At 34.3% G+C, this 26,094-nt stretch overlaps 2 protein-coding genes across 4 annotated transcripts in view; one reads left to right on the forward strand and one right to left on the reverse strand.

Annotated features, from left to right (window-relative positions):
• The window catches only part of ACAD11 (acyl-CoA dehydrogenase family member 11), a 99,467-nt gene that overhangs the window by 32,125 nt on the left and 41,248 nt on the right, over positions 1–26,094 (forward strand). For all 3 annotated transcript variants that reach the window (XM_082392655.1, XM_082392656.1, XM_082392657.1), the window contains 8 exons: positions 1,677–1,818; positions 2,406–2,527; positions 4,401–4,507; positions 5,840–5,966; positions 11,413–11,490; positions 12,126–12,264; positions 16,491–16,598; positions 18,680–18,778. In XM_082392655.1, the coding sequence (XP_082248781.1) occupies positions 1,677–1,818; positions 2,406–2,527; positions 4,401–4,507; positions 5,840–5,966; positions 11,413–11,490; positions 12,126–12,264; positions 16,491–16,598; positions 18,680–18,778 (922 nt within the window). The remainder of the gene's footprint in view (positions 1–1,676; positions 1,819–2,405; positions 2,528–4,400; positions 4,508–5,839; positions 5,967–11,412; positions 11,491–12,125; positions 12,265–16,490; positions 16,599–18,679; positions 18,779–26,094) is intronic.
• ACKR4 (atypical chemokine receptor 4) lies at positions 18,786–24,038 on the reverse strand. Its single transcript, XM_082392799.1, has 2 exons — positions 23,214–24,038; positions 18,786–21,013 (listed from the first exon to the last, which is right to left on the reverse strand). Exon 2 carries the CDS (start codon positions 21,002–21,004, stop codon positions 19,952–19,954), a length of 1,053 nt encoding a protein of 350 aa, XP_082248925.1. The 5' UTR covers positions 21,005–21,013; positions 23,214–24,038; the 3' UTR covers positions 18,786–19,951.

Raw genomic sequence — 26,094 nt, forward strand, 5'->3', positions numbered from 1 at the left:
TCACTGGCTATTGTTTTATAGCTTTTTGGGTAATTACTTTTAAAATGTTTCAAATTTCTTGAAACTTAACTCAGGGGAAAATTCCCAATTTTCAATTAAAAAAAGGTAAACATTTATAGCATAATTAAGTTTATCATCTTCTTTTCTTTGGACATCAAGAGCACAGAAACAAACAGAATGGTATAGAGAAAAATGCATCCAATCCTTTTTTTAAGCAAATTTAACAAATCTAGCTAACATGGTAACATAATTCAATATAATCACAACCATAAAAAGTCTTATGAAGTCAAACCATAGAGGAAGCAGTGATCAATTTTTCCCATAGTCATAATGGTAAGTTTTTTATTGCCTGCTATATGCCAGGCTCTGTACTTATTCACTGAATAAATACATTTTGGCCACCTACTGTATGTCAGGTACTTCGCAGCTAGACACTGGTAAACAAAATAGACATGTTACCTGCTCTTATTTCATCTTCACACTAACTCTATGCAAGAGGTGTATGTTATGGCTGCAAAAATTGAGAATCAGAAAGGTTAACTAGCTTGTCCAGAATTACACAGCCAGTAAATGGTGGAGCTAGGACTTGAATACAGGTCTGTGATTCCAAAGACCACATTTTTCCTTAAAGCTACAATAATGTGTTCAAGTGTGTGAGAGAAGCAAGGGAGTGCAAGCACACACAAAGTTACATAAAGGCATGAAACCCAGTAACTTGCATTGCCTAAGTGAGCTTTGCTGTTTTATCTGGCTTAGATAACCTTGTCTAGATTATTGCTGCAGCCTCCTCATTGCCTCCCCTACAGTCTATTCAAAATATAGCAGCAAGAGTGACCTTAAAATACAAATCCTATCATGTCACTCCTCCCATAAAGAACCCTCCAATGGAGTGTCTCCTCCCATATCCCATCCCTCCTGCCTCAGTCCCATGAAGTAACCATAGCCATTGCTATCAGTTTGGTGTATATTCTTTCAACTTTGCATATTCATTTGTACCCTTTTTATTTAAACAAATAGGATCATACTATGCATATTATTTTACAAATTGCCTTTTCCCCTTGTATTTGCAGTTGAATGTCCTGTGTTCTTAACATAAAGCTATATAGTCCCTTGATACATATTGTTACAAAATAGAATGAGGAAAACTTTCTGTGTTATTGGTTCCAAATTACACAATTCTTTTATCATGTTGCTATATAATGGTGGATTTTGTATTCATAAAACAAACAGCATCTTTTATAACAATTATAGTTTTATATCTACAGCATGAAATAACTTACTTTAAAAAATTACTATTGTCATAGGAGTGTAATATTTGTTATGTTGTAAGATTCATTACCAGAGCATAGATTCTTAAATTATAAGTAATTGTTAGAATTTCTTCTTTACTATAGTTACTCCCAGTTGAAACTTTTCAACTGCTTTTGCCTCCGTTCATTAGTAGACATGTTAAGGCTGTGTAAAGTAAAATGCAGAGCTGTTGGCCAGTAATGGAACCAGGGGACTTGGCTCTATTTGATAAATGAAATGTGCCACTGTGGGTAAAGACTGCAAACTACAGCCTCACATTTGCTTTTGATGGAAAATATGATTTTCAATATATTCTGTTTCATTCATCTCCTTATTTTAGTTGTTTTGGATTTAATATATTAAAACCTTTTTATTTTTAATTACAGTCTCGAGTTGTAGCTGTACTAGATTGGGAGCTTTCAACCATTGGTCATCCTCTGTCAGACTTGGCTCATCTCTCTGTGTTCTACTTTTGGCCAAGGACCATTCCATTGTTAAGTCAAAGTCCTCATTTGCAAGAAAACATAGGTATGAAAACATAATGTTGCCTAAATTGCTATTAATATAAAATTATATTTATTTTTCTTCATAGTTAAAAAAAGGATTATATTGCAATCTTAGATAAATAGCTTTTGTTTCTTGAAATGTTTTTAAATCATTTTATTCTATCGATTTTTTTGAATATATCATTCCACTTCTAGTAATTTGTTACAAAATATAATCATTTGTATATAATGTTCTTTTGGAAATCAACATTTAGAGCATGTTTTGTTTTATGGGTTATAATTATATGGATCATAATGTTTTAATTATAATATATTTTATTATTATACATAATTAATAATATAAATAATAATATAATATATTATTTATATTATAGAATATAATGCATACTATAATATAAGTAATAATATATTATTATAAGATATTATATCATATTATAATTAATATTTTAATTATAATATTATATAGATTATAATGTTTTGTTATATGGATTAATGTTTTGTTATATGGATTAATTTTATATTCAGTTTTATATTTATATGCAATATGACATTTTAAAATATTCACCACGACATTCTTATTAAAGTTTATAGTATGTACTGTTTTTATAGGGATACCATCAATGGAAGAACTGATTTCAATATATTGCCGCTGCAGAGGAATTAATTCTAATCTTCCTAACTGGAATTTCTTTCTTGCCCTTTCATATTTTAAAATTGCTGGAATAGCACAGGTAATTAATTTTTTAACATGTGTTTCACCATTACTTATTGATGTACTGTTGACAATATTTTTGGTCTTTGGGGCTTTTATATTCCTTTTTTTGTTTTTTGTTTTTCTTTTTGGCCACATCATGTCTCTGCTTGTGGGATCTTAGTTCCCCTACCAAGGATTGAACCCGGGCCCCCGACACTGAAAACACAGAGTCCTAACCACTGGACCACCAGGGTATTCCCTTATATTCTTATCTTTAGATCAATTTAGTTTCCATAATAACAAATACCAGACATGGATAAAACATAAATCCAGAGTTTACAGAAGAGGAATTTGGCAAGGGAAAAAGTTGAGTAGCAAAATGTGGTATCACTTTTTGGTATAATAAACCAAAAAGATGGAAGAAGGGAGAGAGAAAGACATAATGACAAAAAGAGAAAAAGCATTTGAGAATTGGTTATTTCCTGAATATCCAATATAAGAAAGAGTTAAACTCCTTATATGATATCTGATTCAGATTATAAAACCCTATTAATCAAGGCTGATGAGGAAGAAGGAATTATCATTGTATTTCCCAAAGCCAGCACAGTACCTAACATACAGAAGCCTCTTAATTATGTTTTTGAGTGAGCAGATAAGCTAAATTGTCCATTTTCCATTTTCTAATAATGTGATAATTATGTGATAAATTTTGAGAGAAAACTGAACATAAATTCAGTTTTTTAAATTTACAGTTTAGACAAATGCATTCTTCATTATACTAACTCAGCTCCCTTATACTTTGAGTCTTAGTTTATTTAAGAAATTGAGATGCTTCATCTCTGGCAAGGGGTTAGGGCTTGGAGGAAGAACAAGTAAATAAAAGATTTTAGAGACAAAAAAGAATGGGAAAAGAAGGATTAACGAAAATTTTGGTTATTTTTCCCTGTCCTCAGAGTTCATGCTGTCCTCCAATAACTGAAATGTCTAGGAAATAGTTGTCTTACATCTCATCCTGTAGTTTAGAATCATATTAATCATATTAATCATGTTGATTGGATGCATTTCTCAAAATAGGTTTATGGTATGTTTCTATATCTGTCAATTTCCAAAGTGAGATAACAGGCTTTGAATTTAAAATATATTTTCATTTCAAATAAAAGCTTGACATGGTTTATGATTGAAATTAATATGTATGTCATAAACTATGTAGTTAGTAGCCTTAGAGATGATCATAAACATTCCATTCTAACTAGAAATGTGAAATTGGAAATGACGGAAAGACTGCTACAGTGTTTTATTGTACAAAGAATTATATAAAGAAATAAACTAATGAAATTCAGTTGATTGTGTTTGGGACAGGGAACAGGAGAGTATATTATGTTGGAAACACAGAACATGGAGAATTAAGAAAGAAAAACAGATGAGCATTCAACTAACACTGTTCAAAAGAAAATAGTTTCACCTAAATTAGGGGTCCAAAAAATGAGATAAAATATTCTTAGAAGTCTCTCATTGCCTTCTCTTTGGTTTTATAGTTTTTAATTTTATTTTGGTTTCTTTAGATTTTTTTTTTTCTCCACTGTGAAGGGAGAGCAATGATCTTTAGAGGTGGTATAACTTGCCAATTTGGTATCTTTAGTAATTGCTAAACTCACTTTAAAGTTTGGTTTGTTTTCCAGTTATAATTCTGTTATGATGAGAGTATGTTAACTAAATGATACAAGTGTAATTCTTTAATTTGGAGTGGTATAATTATTCCTGCATGTAAATTAATAGAACTGATAGTCTGATTTATATCTTAGTACCTTGTAAGTTTAGTGATTCACGTAGCCGGGAAACTGTGGAAAGACTGGATAGTTGAAGAATAGTTTTCCATGAATTTTAATCACTTTGTATTAATTTACTTATAGGGAGTATATAGTAGATATCTTCTGGGAAATAATGCATCTGAAAGTAGCTTTCAGTTTGCCAATATTGTGCAACCTCTGGCAGAAACTGGATTACAACTCTCAAAAAGGTAAGCAAAATATAGATTCTGTGGCTAACTCAAATTAGAGCCTTTATTAGGTATGTGAAGGTCATAAACTTTAAGGGGATAGGGATTGTTTTTATTGCTTACAACACCAGAATTGCCGCTGCCAATCATGGTAAATTTTTTTTAGTAAATCTCTTTTACGCTTGAAAATAAATTGACCTTAGATTTAAAGAAAATACCCGTTTAATGATTTAAAGGTTTTTTTTTTTTGCCAATTTGAATGTATAAACCTTTAAGATATTGATAAAATTCTCAAATGTTTCCTTCTAATGTTTAAGTTACTTACATATACCTGTTTAAAGTTATGTATTATATAAGATGATTTATTAAGTTTAGAAATGTTGCTCTCTTCCACCATGACATTGCATGAAAATGTATTCAGACATTTCATAAGAGTATTTGAAATTCATATCTCCATTAGTGGAGCACTTTTGAACATCTAATACACTTTTTCCAAACACACTCCCATCTAACAGGTGTGATGGAGGGGAGAAATAAATTAGGGGGTTGAGATTAACATATGCACACTACTATATATAAAATAGATAATGATAATCAACAAGGACCTACCATATAACACAGGGAACTCTACTCAATACTCTGTAATAACCTATATGGGAAAAGAATCTGAAAAAGAATAGCTGTATGTATATGTATAACTGAATCACTTTGCTGTATACCTGAAACATTGTAAATGTTGTAAATCAACTGTCCTCCAATATAAAGCAAAATTTAAAACAAACAAACAAAAAAAACAGTGTGATATATAGCACTTACTGAATGCACAGATGATGCTGTCCCTGGAAATTCTGCCCAAGCCACAAGTATCCATGGCATATCATTAGGACAGTTGTGTTTTACAGTTCATCTCATACATGAATATTTGTTATCTCCACAACATAACAAATGATGATACTGCTCTTCACAATGATCTTTAAAGGTCTTGTTTATAATGATATCCAGCAGTTGTATTTGTGAGACATATACTAAGAGTAATTATTAAATTTGTATTCAATTTCTTTGCCTTCTTGTTTAGAGATTCTGATATGTGGCTTCAATAAAGATTTTAAACTCCCACTGATTGAGGTCATGCCAGGCTTATGTTTTCTCCAAAAAGTGCTTTAAGCACTAAAGTTTAATGTTCAAAATAAAGTGATTCTGCATTCCTTCCATAACATGAAAGACAAAAAACTCCAAAATATGGAAACTTCTTCTGAGAGATGTTTTTGGGAAACTGGGGGAAGACTTTACATTCTATTCAGAAATCTATAATAATGGTTTTGCACATCTTTGTAACTTTTTTTTTTTATAAAGAACTTTCAGTACTGCACTTCCACAGACTGATACTACCAGACAATTGTTTGTACAGACTAGGACAGGCCAGGAAGTTCTTACTAGGGTGAAGCAGTTCATGAAACAACACATCCTCCCAGCTGAAAAGGTAAGTATTCTATAAACAAACAGAATGTATTTGTGCTCCAAGACTATTGATGAATTACTTCTGTTATCTCTGCTTCTAGGAGTACCGTGGTATCATTTCTTTGCAGTCAATCCTTACCTAGATGCCCCTCCTCACCTTAGCACTGAACTGCTACAGAACCTGATCCTGAGAAATTCCAAGCTTCTAAAATATGCCAAGGGAATGCCACAGATAAATCTGTGGAGTTAAAATTAAGTCAGAGGGAATTAGCAGTTTACAAAGTTGAGATCTTCAAATATTTTAGAGTAAAATGCTACTTTGGGGGTCTTTTCTTAAGGCAGTGACTTTCAGCCTTTTTTTTTTTCTTTAATGGGCCCCTTTGAAAATTGAGAACTGTAGGCTAAACAAGAGAGGCATACCCAGAAAATTTTGTATATCATTTCAAGCTGTTCACAGATACTACCATCACTTCCCCCACAAGCTACTATTTTAAGGTGTTAAGTTTCAGTAAATTCACTGAGAGTAGGCAAGTTATGTGACACATTCATTCATTCAGTTAACAAATAATTATTAGGTACCTAGTAATGGGTTAGGCCATTGAAAGTAAAAAGAAGACCAAGAAGACAGGGCTTATGCTTCTACAGAGCTTATACTTTAGCATGAAAGAAAGACATTAAGTAAGAGATGATAAATGCTGTGAAGAAAAGATAAAAATTATTATAAAAATTTATATATATAAAATATACTATATATAAAATAGATAATCAACAAGGACCTACTGTATAGCACATGGTACTCTACTCAGTACTCTGTAATAACCAATATGGGAAAGGAATCTGAAAAAGAATATATATATGTATAACTGAATCACTTTGCTGTATACCTCAAGCTGCCACAACATTGTAAATCAACTATACTCCAGTATAAAATTAAAATATTTTTAAAAAATAAAATTCTGAACTCTTGGGTGTTAAAAAGAAAATGCAACACTTTGAGTTCAAGATGGCAGACTGAAATCAGCATTTACCTCCCCTCACACAAATAAAATCCTCTTGAATTAACAATAAAGAAATTTTTAAAAAATGGAATTGGTAAAGGCACAAAAACAGGAGAAGTACACATCACAGGACTAAAGGTTTTGAAAAGAGAATGGAATAGGATTTGGGAAGCAGAGTGGATCATACCAAAGAATAAACCTTAACACATCTCAGAAGAATTTCGAAGTAAGAGAGGACTGTAACTCAGGTGGTAACGATTTTTTTTTTTTAAACAATGGAGTCCCCTATGATTGCCTGTTGTGGAGAGCAAGAGTGAGAAGAGGAAGAGAAATCAAGATGTTTGATTAAGAATTAACCTGTAATAGGTGGGCTGCTTGAGTTGGTTTCTAACACTCCTGGGTAGCAATGGTGTTTGCCCCAGACAAAAAGCTGCCAGAGTACTCTAAAAAAGCATATGATGTGTTTCAAAGAAGCCAGGGTTTCGAATGACGGTTAGTGCTCCTCCATTTTTTTTTTTTTTTTTCCAATGGCGGGTTTGGTGTAGACCCCAGCTTTCCTATCAGCCTTCCTGATTTATTCAAAGGAGACTCAAATTGGGAGAGGAAACCAAGTAGCCATGTTCTTTCATTCATAAATGTAAATGAGCGATCCAGGGAAGCATGTAGCACAGAAGAGGTGTTACAAATTGGGTTGTGATACATCTGCTGAACCTCATATCATGCAGCTACTAAAATATTTACAAAGAATTTGCAATAAAGGAAAATGTTTTATGATAAATTTAAAAAGCACTCTAGTTTTAAAGGAAAGATTATCAACATTTTGTGTGGCAAGGAAAGCCATAATCATTTTGTGTCTGCAGATCTTTCAAATCTGGAATATATCTACATTTAATAATGTGAGCTTTTTCTTTCTTTAAAAACTTGTACTAACATCCGTAAAAACATTTTATCCTGTAGAATGATTCTGGACTGTACTAATCCCGGTTTATGAACATACACATTTGAAAAGTAATTAGCTTTTTCAAAATAGAAGGGGGGAAAGCCTATAAAATTCTATCCAATATGATTATAACTACATTTATAAAAACTAAAACAGTCATATCTAGAAAATAAGATTGTATCATATGATACACTAACATCTTGATAGTACATACCTTTAGCTAGTAAGACTCTTGATGACTTTTTCTTAATACTTTACATATTTTTCCAATTTTCTATAATGGGAAAAAATAAGATCCGTTTATGCTATTCTAATGACCTTTTGAAACTCCTTGGATATCATAAAGTAAGAACATCAGAACCCATCATCCATTTAAATGTTAAAAGGCAATTCTTCCTGGGGGGAGGAGGGGAAATTGGTTGAAGGTAGTCAAAAGGTGTAAACTTTCAGTTATAAGATAGCTAACTAGGGATGTAATATACAACATGATAAATATAATTAACATTGCTGTATGTTATATATGAAATATGAGTTCTCATCACAAGAAAAAAATTTTTTCTATTTCTTTAATTTTGTATCTGTATGAGACGATGTGTGTTCACTAAACTTATTGTGATAATCATTTCATGATGTATGTAAGTCAAATTATTATGCCATATACCTTAAACATATACAGTGCTATATGTCAATTATATCTTAATAAAACTGGAAGAAAAAAAGAAATTAAAAAAAAGGGCAATTCTTGCTATTTAAAATGGAGTCCTAATAAAATAGCATGTAGAACAGGAACTAGCAACATGACATATTTGAGAACACACTTTTAACATAATGATAACAGTCATATTTTCCTACTGAGTTTAATAATATACTAGGGAGGAACTGTTGCTTCTTTTTTTCTAACGGACTTAAGTTTAAAGTAAAAAACATATTATATTGCAAAATTATTTGTAGGCTCAGATTTAAGATTCTGAACCAACATAATACAAAGCAGTACCTCAATCAGTGAATGAGAAAGTTAGATGTTAAAGGTGATATTTGGAGAGAATTGATCAGGCACCAAGCATATTTTCTGCTTTCTTTTTTCATCAGTAAACTCTTTTTCATACTTCAAGAATTAAGGAAAGCTTCTTTGTAATGAGATACTTTATTTTAATTCTGACTCCTACCATACCACAAATAGATTTTGCAAATCTCCAAATTGATAGACTTTAGAACAGGAAGTATTAAATAATACAAATTTTAAAATAATTATATAAATGGCATAATTTAATTTCTCAGAACTGTAGTGTCATAGAGAGGTAGTCACAGATGGGGAATTTGTACACGTATTACATAACATATATCTTATCAAACACAATTGCATTGACTATTTCCATAGTAATGTGAGGGATGGAAATAATAAACAACACTAAACAGGAAATCTTCCAACTTAACTGACTTCCTGACAGAATGACAAGTGCTATTCATCCTGGTGCCTGTGAAAGAGCCATCCTTTGTCTTCTTGAAGTTTTAACTAAATATAACTGTATTCTAGACTAGCCATGCTTCAATAAAAGGAACATTTTAACACATTACTTATATGACTGTAAATTGGTGGAACAATTTTAGAAAATAATTTTGTAATTTGGAGTTTTGGCCAATGTTCATAGCCTTTAATTCAGTAATTCTACTAGCCTATGTGTAGAAAATAAGTACAGAGATGCTTTAATAGCAAAATATTGGAGAAGGCCCTTATAGTCCAATATTTTAGTTCATCTTGATTTAGTTGCACAAATTAGAGATTATTGTTATTGTTTTTTATGTGGCTAGTTTTTAAATATCCATTTACCCATGTATTTATCACCTTATTTACTATTCCTTCTTACAAGTCAGATGTTTCTTCTTGGATCAAGTTCCTTTAATGAGAATCTGCTAATAAACTTTTACCTTTTTTTTTTTTCTTTTATTTTCCTTTTTTTGCCTGAGAAAAGGGAAGTAATGATTCTCTCTGTATCATCATATCTTTTAACCACTCATATTTTCCTTCTATTGAATTTCTGTGCTTCATTCAAGAAAGGAATAATTTCTTCAGATCCTTCTTTCAATTTATTATTATTATTTTTTGGCTGCATCTAATCTACTTTTCAACCTTGCATAGAGCAGTGGGTCTCATTATTTGGATTGTGTCAGAATTGCCTAGAGAGCTAGTTAAGATTACAGAAGTAGGAATACAAAAGTAGACTCACTGAAGTAGGATAGGGCCTGTGTTCTTGTGTTTTACCGAGTGATTCTGATGTCACCAAAGTTTGAGAACCACTGCCATTGAATTTTTAAGTTTAATTACTATGGTTTTTCTTTGCTTCAAGTTGCATTCAGTTCTTTTTCAAATTTGTCTGGCCAAGTTTGATAGTCCTTTGTCATCCTTTTAATTCCTTCCTTTATTCTTGAAATCTACTGGACACAAATACTTTATATTCTGTGTTTGATCTTTATTCTATCTGTGGCCTTTGCAGGTGTGATTCTGTTTTGTTGAACTATTGTTTTTGTTAATTCTTGCTAATGGTGACTTGTTACCTTGAGTGTTTAGTATTTTTTCATTCTGAACTCATGTTCTTTGGAATGGAATTTTCTCTGCAGGGATTAGTTAAGGCTTTTTATAAAAGCTCTTTTCCTCCAGAGTGAATTTGCTTTTGCTTCTGCCAGGTGCTTTCAAGCATTGTCACCAGGAACACTGTAAACTTAATTTTTGACTCAAAATTTTAGGGTCCCATAGGTCTGTGAATTAAGATCTCAAACTTGGCTGAAGACAGGCTCAGGTTAGAAATGTTTCTTTTTTCTGTTCCATCCTGTGAATGGCCTTTATTCCCTTGGTCTACCACTGAGGGGTGGGTTTTTGGTTTTGTTTTCTATTTTTTTCCAGTTAGGTTTTGCTGATCAGGCATCCTGGCTTTGGTGGAGGGAAGTGGTGATCTCTGATCCTCCCTCTTGCCTTGTTTGGGGCATTTGGTTTCACCTCCTGACCCCTGCCTATATGGCCCACTGCAAACTAGGGCCCAGGCGAACATAGATCAGCCTACATCCCCCAGACGAAGTTGGTTCCAGTGCTCACTCACACCTGAAGAGTCAGGCTTTTGTATTCCTGGCCTCTGAGGAATTTCCTTATTTTCTTTCCAGCACAGCTATGTATTATTACTACATGTATTTTTTTTAATTATTTTTAATATTTTACCCAGCATTTTTAGTTGTATTATCCTGGGAGGGGATTCTATGACCATCTAGTATGCCATATTGCTGAAAATGGAACACTCAAATCTTGGTACAGTATTTTGAAAGTTAATCCTCTAATATAGAGGCAGCATAATTTTGTGAGGAGCAAACATCTAGAATTTTTTATACTTCTGTGTCTGGTTCTAGAAAGAAATTTTACTGATTCAGTAGCAGCTGAAAAAACTTCTTCACCTAAACATGTTTACTTTGGATATTAGCAGTTTATGGCATTATTTACTTTTCTAACTTTAACTAATGAACTTTTTTTCCTTTTATACTTTAAGGAGGTAATTGAGTTCTATGTTCAAAATGAAAATTCAGTAGACAAGTGGAAAAAACCTTTAGTGATTGATAAACTCAAGGTAAGAAAAATAAGAGAACCTTAAAAGTGGAAAATTTATATACAGGCATTTTTTGAGACCTTAGTTTGTTGTTGCTTCTGTTGTTATATATGTAGAGGATAATTGTATCAATTATAACTTTTTAAAAAGAAAGTTAAAAATAGAATCTGTAAGATACAAATTAGGTTACGTAGTGTGTGTGTATGGTATGTGATGAAGACAGCCTCTTAACAGCTGTTCAAATTAAAAATACAATCAACACTACTCATTTGAGACTAAAGTTGAGGCAGGGTATTCTTCCCACATGGGCTTAATCCAAATTTCATGTTTTCAAATTTTAACACATGTTAGGAATTGAAATGGACAAAATAGTATATTTGGCATAATTATGCTCAGATGTAGGAGATTTTATAATCGCTGTGATTCAATAAGAAGTACTCAAGCAAGCAAATTTAGTTTTTCAGCCAAATCTAAGGAAGCTTAACTGTTAAGAAATTGTTGATTTATAGTGAATTAATAACTACTTGCATTGTAAGATACAATGAAATAAATAATTTCATAAGTTCAAAAGGCGTAAATACCAGTATCTTTTAAAAACAAATAATTTTAGGTCATGATAAATTATGATAACTCTGGCATATTCATCACCTTGACAGGAAATGGCCAAAGCAGAAGGCCTCTGGAACTTGTTTTTGCCAGCTGTAAGCGGTCTCAGCCAAGTAGACTATGCCTTGATTGCTGAAGAAACAGGAAAATGCTTTTTTGCTCCAGATGCCTTTAACTGCCAAGCACCAGGTTACTACATTATTTAAAAACAGAACTTTTCTCAGATATTTTGAGCAGTGTTTAAAATTTCTCTATTTTTTGACAAGGAAGTTTTTCTACACAAAGTCATTGATCTATAAATTTGTCTATAATTTTACTTTCAGTTACTTTTATTTAAATATTTTTAAAAATGGACCTAAAGTTCTCATTGGATTATTCTTTTATTAAACATCATTACATTAAGAGTATTAGTGAATAGAAGTCACCACCAAAGGGATTGGCCATATAAGGTTTCCAGTTTTCTAACTGGGTATTAAACATATCTATGGTTAGTTAGAATGGATAGAGTTTTAAATCTTTTGGTTAGTCTCACTATCTCTCCATTTACTCACCAATTATTTGTCAGTTGCCTACTATATGCCAAGCAGTATTTTAGGAACTATCATGAAATAAAATACACAAAGATTCCTGCCTCATGGAGCTGGCATTCTAATAGACAGAGACAAAAATAAACAATGGCTAGATTAAATAAGTAATTATATAGTAAGTTTGAAGATGAAAAGTGCTTTGGGGAAAAAAACCAGCAAGGTAGGGGAGCTCTGGAATGCTGAGGGACAGGTAATGTGTATAACAATTTAAGATGAAAGGCTCAGAATAGGCCTTATTAAGAAAATGACATTCAGTAAAGACTTAAAGAAGGTGAGAGAGTTAATCATGCTGAGATCTGGGGGAAGAGTTTTCATAGCATAGAGAACATAAAATGCAAAGGCCCTAAAGCAAGAGTGTGATTGGTGTATTTCAAGAATAGCCAAGGAGGTCAGTGTGTCTGGGAAAGAATAGCAAAAGATATCAGAGAGGAAAGAGCCTTGTATGTTGGGACTTATAGGGCAGGTGAGTGCTTATACTTTCAGTGAAATGGGGATTTGAGCAGAGGAGTGACAAGATGTCACTTCAGTTTTAAAAGGATCCCTTTGGCTGCTATGTTGAGAATTAACAAAAGGAGAGAAGGAAGTAAGCAGGGAGTCCTGTTGTGATGGTCTTGGTGAGAGATGATGGGAATTTATTCAAGGGAGTAGCAGTGGAAAGAGTGAGAAGTGGAAAGATTCTAAATATATTTTGAGGGCAGAGCCAAGAGGATTTCCTGATTGGTTATGAAGTATTAATGGGGGAGTCAAGGATGCCTTCAAGGACTTTGGCATGAAAAATTGGAAGGATGAGGGAGGGAGGCCAACTTTTCTTTAAAAAGGTAATATGGAAGGAATAAACCAGGAATGTAGTCTTCAGAAGGTGTTTTCAAACTCAATTTGCAGAAGGAACCCCCTAAGAAGCTTTTAAAAAATCCGGATTCACAGGCTTCATCCCTGGAGATTCTGACTCAGTAGGTCTAGGGTAGACCCTTGATATGTCTTTTGTCTTTTTCCCCCCCAAGTTACTGTGGTTATTTTTGATGCTTCCAGTCAAGGACTGGCACTTGATTTGTAGTAGAAGGATAATTGTATAATATCCTATAGTGTCCCTGCACAAGTTAGGCCTCAGTTTTGCCTTTTGTGCTTATTGTATGGCCCTGGTACTGAAGCCTCCCAAAAAGAGTTAGTGAAGTGGGGAAGTGCCCAAAAGAGGTATGTTGGATGTCAGAGAAAACACAATCTAGTTGCTTCTCGAAGTGTTTCCACGCTGGACTTTGACTCTCATTTCTTAGGAATTATTAAGATAGTCCATAAACCTCTGATAATGGTTGAACTTGTCCCAGATATGGTTTTCTCTCTTCAGAACACTGATTTGTCTATTTACTGCTGACTACATTTTAATCCAATAATGAGGCTACTGTAAAAGTAAATAAATCTATTCACAGAGTTTCTATAGATTTGATCTCTTTATGTGTAGCTATTATATCATGCTACATAGGTAGCATAATTTTGTGGAAAGAGAACTAGTAGTCTTTTTTTTAAAACTTTTTTTATTGCCACTCATAGTAAGAAATATATTTTATATTGTGACCCAATATGTAGCGTATGAAGCTCTATGTGTGTGTTCATGGATGGATAGATTTATGGAAATGAGGAGGGGAGAGACATATATTACTGAAAAAAGGCTTCATGAAACAAGTTTCCCTTACTACATGAATTCATATATTTTCCACTGAGTCTAGTCTAATGTATTCTATTTTGATCTATTTTCATCTCTCAGAGAATGCTAGTCATATTCCATTGAATTAATTTTATGACACACTAATGGGTCATAATATGAAAAATAATGCTATAGAAGGCATCCATTGCAGATGCAGCTCTGCCGCTATTTTTCCATTTGACCTATGAACTTTTCACTAGGTGGTCATAGACTTTTTTCTAGTATTAAAATTTCACTAGTCTATCGGTTGTAATATGATACCACCAAACTGCTGAAATTTTAAAATTCGCAAGAGAAATACATTTTCTTTGACCAAAGTATGATAAGCAACTGTCCTCAGCAAACAAGATGTGTAAAACCATAGGTAGAAAACTAGGCATTTTCTCTTTGTAGTGGAGATATCTTCATGAAGGCCTTTGGGCTATTGTGTTTTAGAGCATTGTGTTTTGCTTTATACAAAGCAGATAAAGAAGGGAATATAACTGATGTCGATTAAATACTTAAGAGTTTTCTTAAGTGTATATGAGATGAATTTCTATTCAAGATACCCAAATTATTACCCAAATAGTTATAAAATATTATGGTACACATATGTAGTCTTCTGATTTGCCTTTTGTTTTGGTTTGGTTTGGTTTCTTTGCCCATCAATAAGTCATACAATATTGTATATTGGAATGTTGAAAATAGTCATTTTAATTCTAAAGCCGTTACTAGAAAATTTGGGGACCTTTAGGCTAATTTGGGGGAAATTTTTTCTTTTTGTACAAGTAATTTATCTAGGCTTTTTTTTTTTTTTTTAACGAACCTATAAATGGTAACTTTGGTTTGTCAGATTCTCAGAATAAACTAATTTTTGGAAAGTTTTTATTCAATATTTACCTCATTCGAACTACAAGAAACACTGGATTTAAAACAAGCAAAGAAAACAATGAACTTCATTAATTATAATTCAAGACTCATTTTCTCCCTCAGTTGAAAAGAATTTTAAGCTTGTGTTAATCTACTAGGAATTGTGTGCATTTTAATATAACTTGGGCCCTGTTAGGAGTGCCTGAACAGAGTACAAATATGTTTTGAGAGACTTAACTTAGACTTAGCTCAATTTTCATAGGCATTTCAATAGCTGTCCTTAATATCATTGTAAGAGACGATATTGAAAAATTCTTCCTCAAAATCTTATAAGTAATCAGCATTCAAGAGAAAGGTTTTAGAGAGTATTTTTAGAAATTTGATGGGAATGAAAATCAGAGAAAGGCATCTAGAGCATTTTGCTCCACAGCAGACATGAAGCATTCTTTTTCACCTGAGAGTGATATTGCAGTGTATCATGTATTGCACAATGCCCTCTGAGGGCTGGAGAGGGTCTTTGAAGTTATCTATTGTCATTTTCTATCCAGGGCAGGGATTCCATGTTTAGCATCCTTGAGATATTACCTAGTACTTTTCTAGGTGGTATGGGATCACAAAAGTAAGAGCAGTGTTAGCGGTAAAAAGACAATAATTACTATGTTAGGTCAAAGGAAGGAGATATTTCTGATTGGGTAGCTGGAGAGTCTTCACAATGGAGATGGCTCAGAAGCAGAAGTTTACTTAGGAGTGACAGGTAGAATTTCACCGGAGAGAAGGCCTGACCCAAGCAAACAGGTGGAAGTTAAAAAGCACATGGTGTGTTTGAGGAACAGGAGTCTCAGTAATAAGTAATGTTAATTGTTCTCTAAGAGCATTGCAGTCACTCCAAGCAGAGTATATTTGCAAGATAGCAGGCAAAGGTTAGACCAGTAAATTATTTTCCTCAGTCCTAATTGAGTTAAAACTCATTAGAGCCATGCTTCATTGGGATGAAGTAGACAAGTGTCTGTGATTCAGAACAAGTTGAATAAATAGGCACCAAATGCCATGTACTTGTAACTACTTATGGCATACCTTCCTTGTAAATTGTATTTACTATTATGTTTAGTCTACGGCCATGCGACCCTGAATGCACCCAATCTCGTCTGTTATGTTTCAAAATATATTTGTTAGTAAATATTTGCTCTAAAAAGATTCATGTCTGTTATCTATATAAAGTTTGGATTTCACATTGATAAATTTTTAAATGCAAAACAAGTGCTTTTCCTTATTACGTGTAGACACAGGGAACATGGAGGTGCTTCACCTATATGGAAGTGAGAAACAGAAGCAGCAGTGGCTTGAGCCTCTTCTTCAAGGGAGCATTGCCTCTTGCTTCTGTATGACAGGTAAGAGCAAATCAGTCACATTCTCCCATTGTGCAGCCACTTTTCCCGGTTATTATGGAGGAACTGAAGAAATGTGGGATGTGGCTCTGTGTTTCAGGCAAATTTGCCTGTGACCAGAAATGTCAACATATTTGTTGTGAGCCCAATTTTAATTTTTGGCATTTTTAAATGTGCAGAATAAAATTGTCCTCCCCTTTGGGAGGACACCAGATGATGTTTTCTGGTAGCCTGCTTTAGGCATTAGCAGCAGAGTAAACTTAGTTTTATAACCTTTTGACTTGCATCTAAAATTGCCATCTGTGGGTGTTTAAGATCTTTTTTACCCTAGTGTATGAAATATTGACCTTTGTGATAATTTTATATTGACACTTAAAAACTACTCAACTCGGGCTTCCCTGGTGGTGCAGTGGTTGAGAATCCGCCTGCCAATATAGGGGACTCGGGTTCGAGCCCTTGCCTGGGAAGATCCCACATGCCGCAGAGCAACTGGGCCCGTGAGCCACAATTACTGAGCCTGCGCGTCTGGAGCCTGTGCTCCGCAACAAGAGAGGCCGCGATAGTGAGAGGTCCGCGCACCGCGATGAAGAGTGGCCCCCGCTCGCCGCAACTAGAGAAAGCCCTGGCACAGAAACGAAGACCCAACACAGCCAAAAATAAATAAATTAAAAAAAAAAAAAAAAAAAACTACTCAACTCTGCCATAAACCCAGAAAAATAGAACTTTCACCAGTGTTGGTCATATAGCTCAAATTATAATCATGTGGGGTAATTAAACTAGGAGCATGTTAATAAAAATGGGTTTTGGTACATTTGTACATAGGAAACAGTAATTAAGAACTCTTCAAAGGACAAAATCATTGTTTCATATTTGAGTTTAAAATTAAACTCAATTTCATCTGGCCATAATTTTGGGCAGATTTTATTGTCCTTCTATAACATTGCATACATTTATAATAGCAAAACTGATCTCCATTTAAACCAGTAAGAGGCATTTATTGAACACCTGCTGTATGCTGTGTTGTCTACAAAGCTCTAATTAATTACAAAATAAGTAGAGTACACACCTCCTTTTCTAAAGAAAGAGGGTCTCTAGTTTCAGAAAGAGAACACATAAAATATCTTAAGGATCCATTCAAAAGAGCAGCACATTAACAAGTGCAGATTACTATGATTGAGAGCTAGCCTGTAAGTTCTAAAATGCAATGCAGTAAAGCAGTCTTGTAAAAGTGTCCTGTGGAAAACTTTCTGAAGACATTAAGTGTTGAGCAAGCTTTATAGAATGCAAAATAAATAGATTGGTGAAAGCATTCCTGATGGAATTTGCAAGGCACAGTTAGAAGTTGTTTAAGATACTACAGAAATAGAGTCACAGATGTCAAAAACAAATTTATGGTTACCGAGGGGGAAAGCGGGGGAGGGAGGGGGGAGATAAATTGGGAGATTAGGATTAACATATACACACTACTATATATAAAACAGATAACTGCTGAGAACCTACTGTATAGCACAGGGAACTCTACTCAATACTCTGTAATGACCTATATGGGAAAAGAATCTAAAAAAGAGTGGATATATGATTCACTTTTCTGTACAGCAGAAACTAACACAACATTGTAAATCAACTATACTCCAATAAAAATTAATTTAAAAAAAAAAGAAAAAAAGAAGTTGTTTAAGATACTAAACCTATGGTGGGGAAAGCTGGCTTGCAAATATGTAGTACAGATTTTCATTGTGGGAAGTAAAGAACGATATTTTTAATGCACGTTTGATGATTGGAGAAAAGATTGAGTTGTATCCCAAGTCATATATCACTGAGAATGCCAAGAACATAATTCGCATAGTTGATCTATCTGAGTTGTTCTAAATACTTCATTTATTCATTCATTCTTCCAATGCACATTTATCGAATACCTACTATGTGTAGGTTGAAGGAGAACCAGGGGGAATGGGGGAAGGGTAGGAAGATGAAAAAGACAAAGATGCCTCTGTCCTCAAAGAGTTCACATTTCTTTAACTAAGTGTCTTTTGTAAACTAATGGTATCTGCCTGCCTGTAAATTCAGCCTTTGCTTATTTATAGAGCCCGATGTAGCTTCAAGTGATGCCACAAATATTGAATGTAGCATCCAGCAAGATGGAGATAGCTATGTAATTAACGGCAAGAAATGGTGGTGCAGTGGTGAGTATTCTATTGATTCTTCATGCCAGATGCTGTGCTAGAATAATAAGATACATAGTTATTCATTTCATGACCACAGTTCTTTAAATTCTGCCTTTGAAAGCATTTTCAAATTTACAAATACTTGATAAAAAGAAAAGTAATTTTAAAACAACGTCTTGACTAGGCGATGTTTATTTAAGAGCAGAAAACGTCTTTTTTTTACAGTTTGTGAGAGAAAAAATTTATATTAGTGCACACTATTTTTGACCATTGTTATTTCTATCAAAATTAAATTTTAATAGGGGCATATTACATGGACTATAATAATTTATATATAATTGTTTTTAAAGAGATAAGCAGTCCAAATTATTAAAAATAATTTATTGTGGTACATATTTTCATTGTTTAAAAATACAAGTATTTAAGTGAAAAATAAGAGTCTTTAGACATAGAAAAGTATATTATTTAGTCAACCCTCAGTAATAGACTCACGTAAATGGATGAGCCCTTTAGGCAGTTATAAAAATTGAAACCTAGATAAATGTGATTGTCTGAGGATTGCTTCTAGAGTATAAATGATAAATCTAACAGGATAACCAGCTTATAACTAAAGAAAGTTGACATCATAAAAGCAAATTACATGTTTAGAAACTTACCAGTAATATAGTACAATAGCCAGAAAAGCTTTTTATGTTTTTGTTTTTGTTTTTGTTTTTTGATTGCCAATTGTTATTTTTTCTGGAGTTTTATGAAATCTCTTACAAATTAAGAAACAAGAAAAAGAAAAAGACATTAAATTTTGCTGTATAGCTATTCAAGTACTAAAATTATGCAGGGAAATTGTTCTTATATTAAAATTTAGATAATTTAAAATAATTATAAATGCCCCTTAATTTAAATTTCTTTAATAATCTGTTTTAGATGACCTAACTGATAGTGTTTTTCTTATGTATGACTGTTACTACTATTTTCCTATATTGTTAATTTTAATTTCCGTGTTTTATGCATTTACTTTTTGTTTCCTCTTTTTCTTGGCTTCTACCCCACTCCCCTTCCCCACTCTAACCTCTTCTTTGTTATAAGTTGCCACCACAGTGTTTGAGATTTGAATTTCAGAAAAATGCAGATGTTTTATCTGAGGGAGAAGCCTCATTCATGTGTATCGAAGCAAGAGACAGAGCAGTTTTATGTTTAAATGCTGAAAGTACTGGTTGGCTCTGTAACATCTTCAGAATCGAAAGGAATCTCCTCCACATTTTGTCTTTGTCTTCTCCAGGACCCATATTTCTTGGCAACTTTCATGATGTAGTTTTTAAAAGAGTTTCCCATAAAAACATACAGGACCGGGTTGAGGCAGCTGTGAAAGAGTGCAATGCTCTCTGTGATTTGGATGGCAACATCCATACGTTTGCTCATGTCGCAGTTGGTGATCAGGGAGTAGATGACATCTATGGCTTGGCAAAACTTGACAATGTTATAAGGCAGCTGAGTGACAAGGAAAACTATGACCACTGTGAGCAGAACTTTGAGGGGCCGAGATTTTGTAATGTTTGGCATCTTGATGAGTGTCTTTGCCGTGATGAAGTAGCACACTGCCATAATAAGAAAGGGTATTACAAATCCAACGCAGATTTCCAGCATTTGAATTGATGCTTTCATTGATGTTCCTAGGTGGTGTGGAAAGATGGGAATGCACCTAGCCTTGTGATTTACTGTATAAAAAACCAGCTGAGGTATACTCAGCAAGATGGCAGCCATCCAGACACAGAAACAGATGAGCCGGCATTGTTTTCGCACTCCCAATTGACTGGGGGCTTTAGTTACTGCCCAATATCTGTCTATGCTGATACAAGCCAGAAACTGCATTCCAGAGACAAAGTTGACCGTGTACAAGGCTGAAGTGACTTTGCACATGATTTTCCCTAAAACCCACCCATGAACTGCATTAACTGCCCAGAAAGGCAGAGTGAATAGAAGGAGTAAATCTGCCACTGCCAAATTCAGGATGTACACATCTGTTTTGGTTCGCCGCTTTTTGTAATGGGCATAAATCGCCACTATTATGGAATTGCCTGCAAGTCCAATGATGAAAGCTATTGTGAAGAAGGCAGGCAGGAAAACTTTTGCAAATTTTCTGACCTCTTCTTTTATACAGATCACTTCATACTGACTATAGTCATGAGTGTCATTCATTTCATTTTCCTCATAATAGTAATCTGTTGACTGGTTGTGTTCCAAAGCCATGGCTCCAATCTAAATGGCAAAAAGAATACAGGATATTTATTTTAATATTGCTTAAGTGGAAACGCTTTTGATCTAGCATATGTTTTATTCTTTTATTAGAGAACAGATTGTTGCCATAACATACGTGAGCCTGAATCTGCCACTATTTGAAACTCTTTATTGGAAGCCACGTTGGAATATAACCCCAAGAGTAGTTTTTCATCCCTTGTTTTTACAAGTCTGTGTACAGGAGCTGGGATTTACAGAGGGAAGATAAAAATAATACCCTGGGGAATTTTATTAATCATTAAACCCTGTAACTTTTACATATACAACTTTGTGATTCTTACCCAGTATATTGACAATAAATTAAATTTTAAAATTAAAGTAATTTTATTTATTAATTAAAATAAATATTATTTTTATTTATTTATGAATTTATTTTAAAATAAGTTAAATATATTATCTCAGCATTTTACTTAATTTTACTGGTTGGCTTTTATAAAACAAAGTCTCCTCTAGTTAGCTTCCCTCCAAAACCTGTCACTACATGCTGATTGTAAACTACTATTTGGTAGCACTGTTGTTCCACTAGTCACCTAAGCCTTCAGCCTGTACCATCCTTGATTTATCTCTTATCTTCATCCCTGATTTCCAGTCAGCCCCTAAATTCTGATTTTACCTCCCCAATAGGTCTCAAATCTGTCTCTTCCTTTTAATCTGTGCTCCTTGACACATCCACACAATTCGACCGTCATTATTACCTGGCCTATTACAATATCTTCCCAACTGGCATCCTACTGTTCTTATTCCTCCTTACCACCTACTTGTCAAAACATTTTTCTTACTGCCATCAGAGTGCTCTCTCTCTAAAATGTCAATCCATCACTGCTGCTTATTAGCTCCTCACCTGAAAGACACATCTCTTCATCTGAAAGATACAATCTAAGCTCCTTACCATGACACCCAAGGCTCCTTCCATAATGTTGTCCTACCCATGGTTCCTGCTACATCCCTCTACTGTGCACCCTGCACAGTAGACAGTAACAATACTGATTTGCCAGCGATTTTCTGGCACACACCATGCTGCAGCACATGTCTACATCATTACTCATTCTGTTCTTTTATCTGATGGACTATTTCCTGCCCTTCCCTTGAAGGGCCAGTTCCTACCCAGTTAACTTAGATGTCACCTCTCCAGAAGACTTTCCCGATCCAATAACTGTATCTGCATATCTCTCAGAGAACTGACCCCATCCTATGGAAGACATGTTTCTCAGACTACCTTTTCCCTCTGTGCTCTAAGTTCCCTAAGACTATGACCTCTTGGATTTATGTTTATAATTAATACCCAAAGAGAGTGCCTGGCACACTCTAGGTGCCCAGCAAATATTTGTCAAACTAAAGGTTTTACCAATAGGTATAAAGCTATTACTCTAGAATGGGAAGATGATACTCCAGGAATCTCATGTCTCTTCATTAAGTTATTCTACTCTACTGGCTATTAACACCCTGTAGTATTAAGATAAGCTTGCACAGAATTCACAAGTTTTAAAATATATGTAATAATAACTTTCAGTGTTTTTATTATAATGCTGAGTTTTGTTATGCTTTTTCCTTAGACCTTCTGTCTCCCTTTATCCTTAACGTTATTTGAAAAGTTCCAATCTGAAAGACTACTCTAGTCTTCGTTTTCTTATATGTTAATTATTAATACGGTAGGAACTTTGTTCTTTCCTTCTCTTTTATCACACAAATCTTGAACCTGGTGATAAGGTATAATATGGCCAAACAGTATAAGATATTAAGGAAAGATATTTTAAAAGAATTAATCATACTAAAAATATGAGTAAGTAAGAGTAGGAATGGAAACTATTTGCAGAAGTGATCCTTCTGGCAGAAACATAGAAACACATTTAAATGCCTTTGTAATTATCATAAGAATAAAAAAATTCAACAATAAAACAAAGCAGGAAAAAATGATATAGCAAAACCTATTATTAACAAAGTTTTATAAGCAAGTAATGGTATTAAAATAATATTTTCTTCCTGCTATATTCATATTTTTGTTTTAAGGTTAACATGTATAATTGTTTTCAAATAGCTCTTTTTTGCACATGTAAACTTTTATGCATCAAGACTCCCTCTATATACATAAATATACCAAACCTTTGGGCTTAAAAAAAAATCATATAAAAGTCTGAATGAAAAAAGAAAGAAAAAAACCAACCTGTTTCTGTCGGCAGACAGGAGCAGTCTTGAGTGCAGAGAGTAAGATAGAATGACCTCTCTAACTCAGCATACTTTTATTTTCGTTTTATACCCCGCCTTTGTCTTACATCCAGTAAGGCTTTCGGGAAATTTAACCTTGTGAGCACTTGATCTTTTATTTTATGTATAACCATCCTGTGAACTCAAATCCAAGTTCTTAAGTGTCCTAGGTTACAAACTTGAAGGAATTCAATCTCGTTTCAAAAACTACAGACCTTTCGAAGTTTCCACTTAGCCAAAGGGAACAGGAACGTGCCTGCAGCTGAGGTACTGACTGCCAAACCAAAAGAATTCACCAGAGCGCCTCAGGGCAGCTAACAAGTATTTACTTGTAGGTAGCATCTAGACAAATACTCTCTAAAATTATTTTGTCTAGGAAAGAAAACAAAAATGATTGTAACCTAGAAAGATATCTTTTTGAAGACTAAATTATCAAAAACTAAATTCTAAGTAATCATTAGGCATTTATAGTAGAATTAAAATTTTTATACCACATCATTTTGTATTTTGCTTAAGCTATGAGACTCCCCTTGGCCTCACTGTACTCCTTATCTTTCCTTGACCCCAGAGTATGCCTTTCCCCACGACTTTAAATTCTTGTGCCTTCCTGTAATCTTCTTCAATGACCAGCTACAAACTTTCAAAATCCTTCTGTCTGAAAAGGCTATCTCCCCCTCCCCCTACTTCCAAACAAATGAAAGTTAGAGAAAGAAGAGAAATGTATGCAGATTTAACCCTTGGCCTTGACTCTCCTCACATTTGCATAACAGTTCCCTTATTTACTTTCTCTAGGCTCAGTCTCCCCCTTCAGAAGTTATTTCAGACCAATGCCTTTTTTTCTCCAAGCAATTGATCTAACTTTCCTGGTGATTCACAGAAAAGAGACTCTAGAGCACTGGGGCCTTCATCTTCCCACAGTATGTGTCTGGGGGTACAGCCAACTTCTCCTCCTTGTTATCCACCAGTCTTTGAGAAGAGTTATTTGCATGCCGCTAAACCACCTCACCAAGAAAAAAGTGCCTGACCAAATGTAAAATAGATAGCTAGTGGGAAGCAGCCGCATAGCACAGGAAGATCAGCTCAGTGCTTTGTGACCACCTAGAGGGGTGGGATAGGGAGGGTGGGAGGGAGGGAGACTCAAGAAGGAAGAGATATGGGGATATATGTATATGTGTAAGTGATTCACTTTGTTATACAGCAGAAACTAACACACCATTGTAAAGCAATTATACTCCAATAAAGATGTTAAATAAATAAAACACTTGCAAATTGCAAAAAAAAAAAGAAAAAAGTGCCTGGATTTGTAGTGTTAGACATTTTCCATGGTGTAAACACTCCCACCATGGCCAATTTCAGCTACCAATGTGAAGTAACTGAGGGCAAAGTTGCTGAGAGATGAGCATATCAGCCTTCCTTAGCAGATTCTAGCGCAATGCTTCCAAAAGAGGCATCTCTTCTCCTTACCATGGCTGATCATTACTCTGCTCTCTTACTGCTTTCTGAGGGATACTGCTCTTAAATTTATCCCTACCCTCTCTAGACTCTCTGGTCTTTTGCCTTCTCTTACCTCTTATTCTTTATCTTATGTATTTTGGGGGCAGGAGGAAGCAAACAAGCAACCTTCCACTAAATTCTTAGAATGGCCTACCCTCCATCCCTCATTGCCTCTCTGACTTATTTCCTTCTCCTCCCCTTTGCTTGCTTATTCTGCCACACCAACCTCCTTGCTGTTTTGAAATGTGCTAAGCACATTCCTTCTTAGGGCTTTTGTACTGGCTCTTGTATCTGCCTGGAATGTGCTTCCTTTTAATACTTGCAAGGCTCACTCCCTCATGTATTTCGAGTCTTTGTCCAATCACCACCTCCTCACTGAGGCAACCCGTGACTATTATATTTAAAATATCCTTCACAAACAAAACAAATGAACAAACATAACAAAACAGAAACAGAGTTATAGATACAGAGAACAAACCGATGGTTGCCAGGTGGGAGTGGGATGGGGGAGGAAAGAAATAGGTAAGGGAGATTAAAAGATTACAAACTCTTAAAAAGAGATTACAGGGCTTCCCCGGTGGTGCAGTGGTTAAGAATCTGCCTGCCAATGCAGGAGACACGGGTTCAAGCCCAGGTCTGGGAAGAACCCATATGCCTCGGAGCAACTAAGCCCACATGCCTCGGAGCAGCTAAGCCCACATGCCACAACTACTGAGCCTGTGCTCTAGAGCCGGAGCTCTGCAACAAGAAAAGCCACAGCAATGAGAAGCCCGTGGCCACCGCAACGAAGAGTAGCCCCTGCTTGCCTGAAGACCCAATGCAGCCAAAATAAATAAATAAAATAAATAAATGTATTAAAAAATATATCTTTGTTGATATGTATACATTTAATACATTATTCCATAGCGTGCACCAAATTTTCAAAAAAAAAAAAAAAAAAAAAAGGACTACAAACTTCCAGTTGCAAAGTAAATGAGTCATGGGGATGAAATGTATAGTGTGAGGAATATAGCCAATAACTAATATCTTTGTATGTTGACATATCATAACTAGATTTATCATAGTGGTCAGTTTAAAATGTTTAGAAATATCCAGTCACTGTGTCGTGTAACAGGAACTAACATAGTGTAGTACGTCAATTGTACTTCAAAAACAAAACATAAAAAAAAGAGATCAGATATGTGGTTGCAAGAGGCAGGTGGAAGGGGAAGGGAATTGGATGAAGGTGGTCAAAAAAGTACAAACTTCCAGTTATAAGATAAATAAGTAGTAGGGATGTAATGTACAACATAATAAGTAGAATTAACACTGATGTATGTTATATATGGAAGGTGTTAAGAGAGTAA

The sequence above is a fragment of the Balaenoptera borealis genome (assembly GCF_965194805.1).
Source record: "Balaenoptera borealis genome assembly, chromosome: 5".
Lineage (NCBI taxonomy): Eukaryota > Metazoa > Chordata > Mammalia > Artiodactyla > Balaenopteridae > Balaenoptera > Balaenoptera borealis.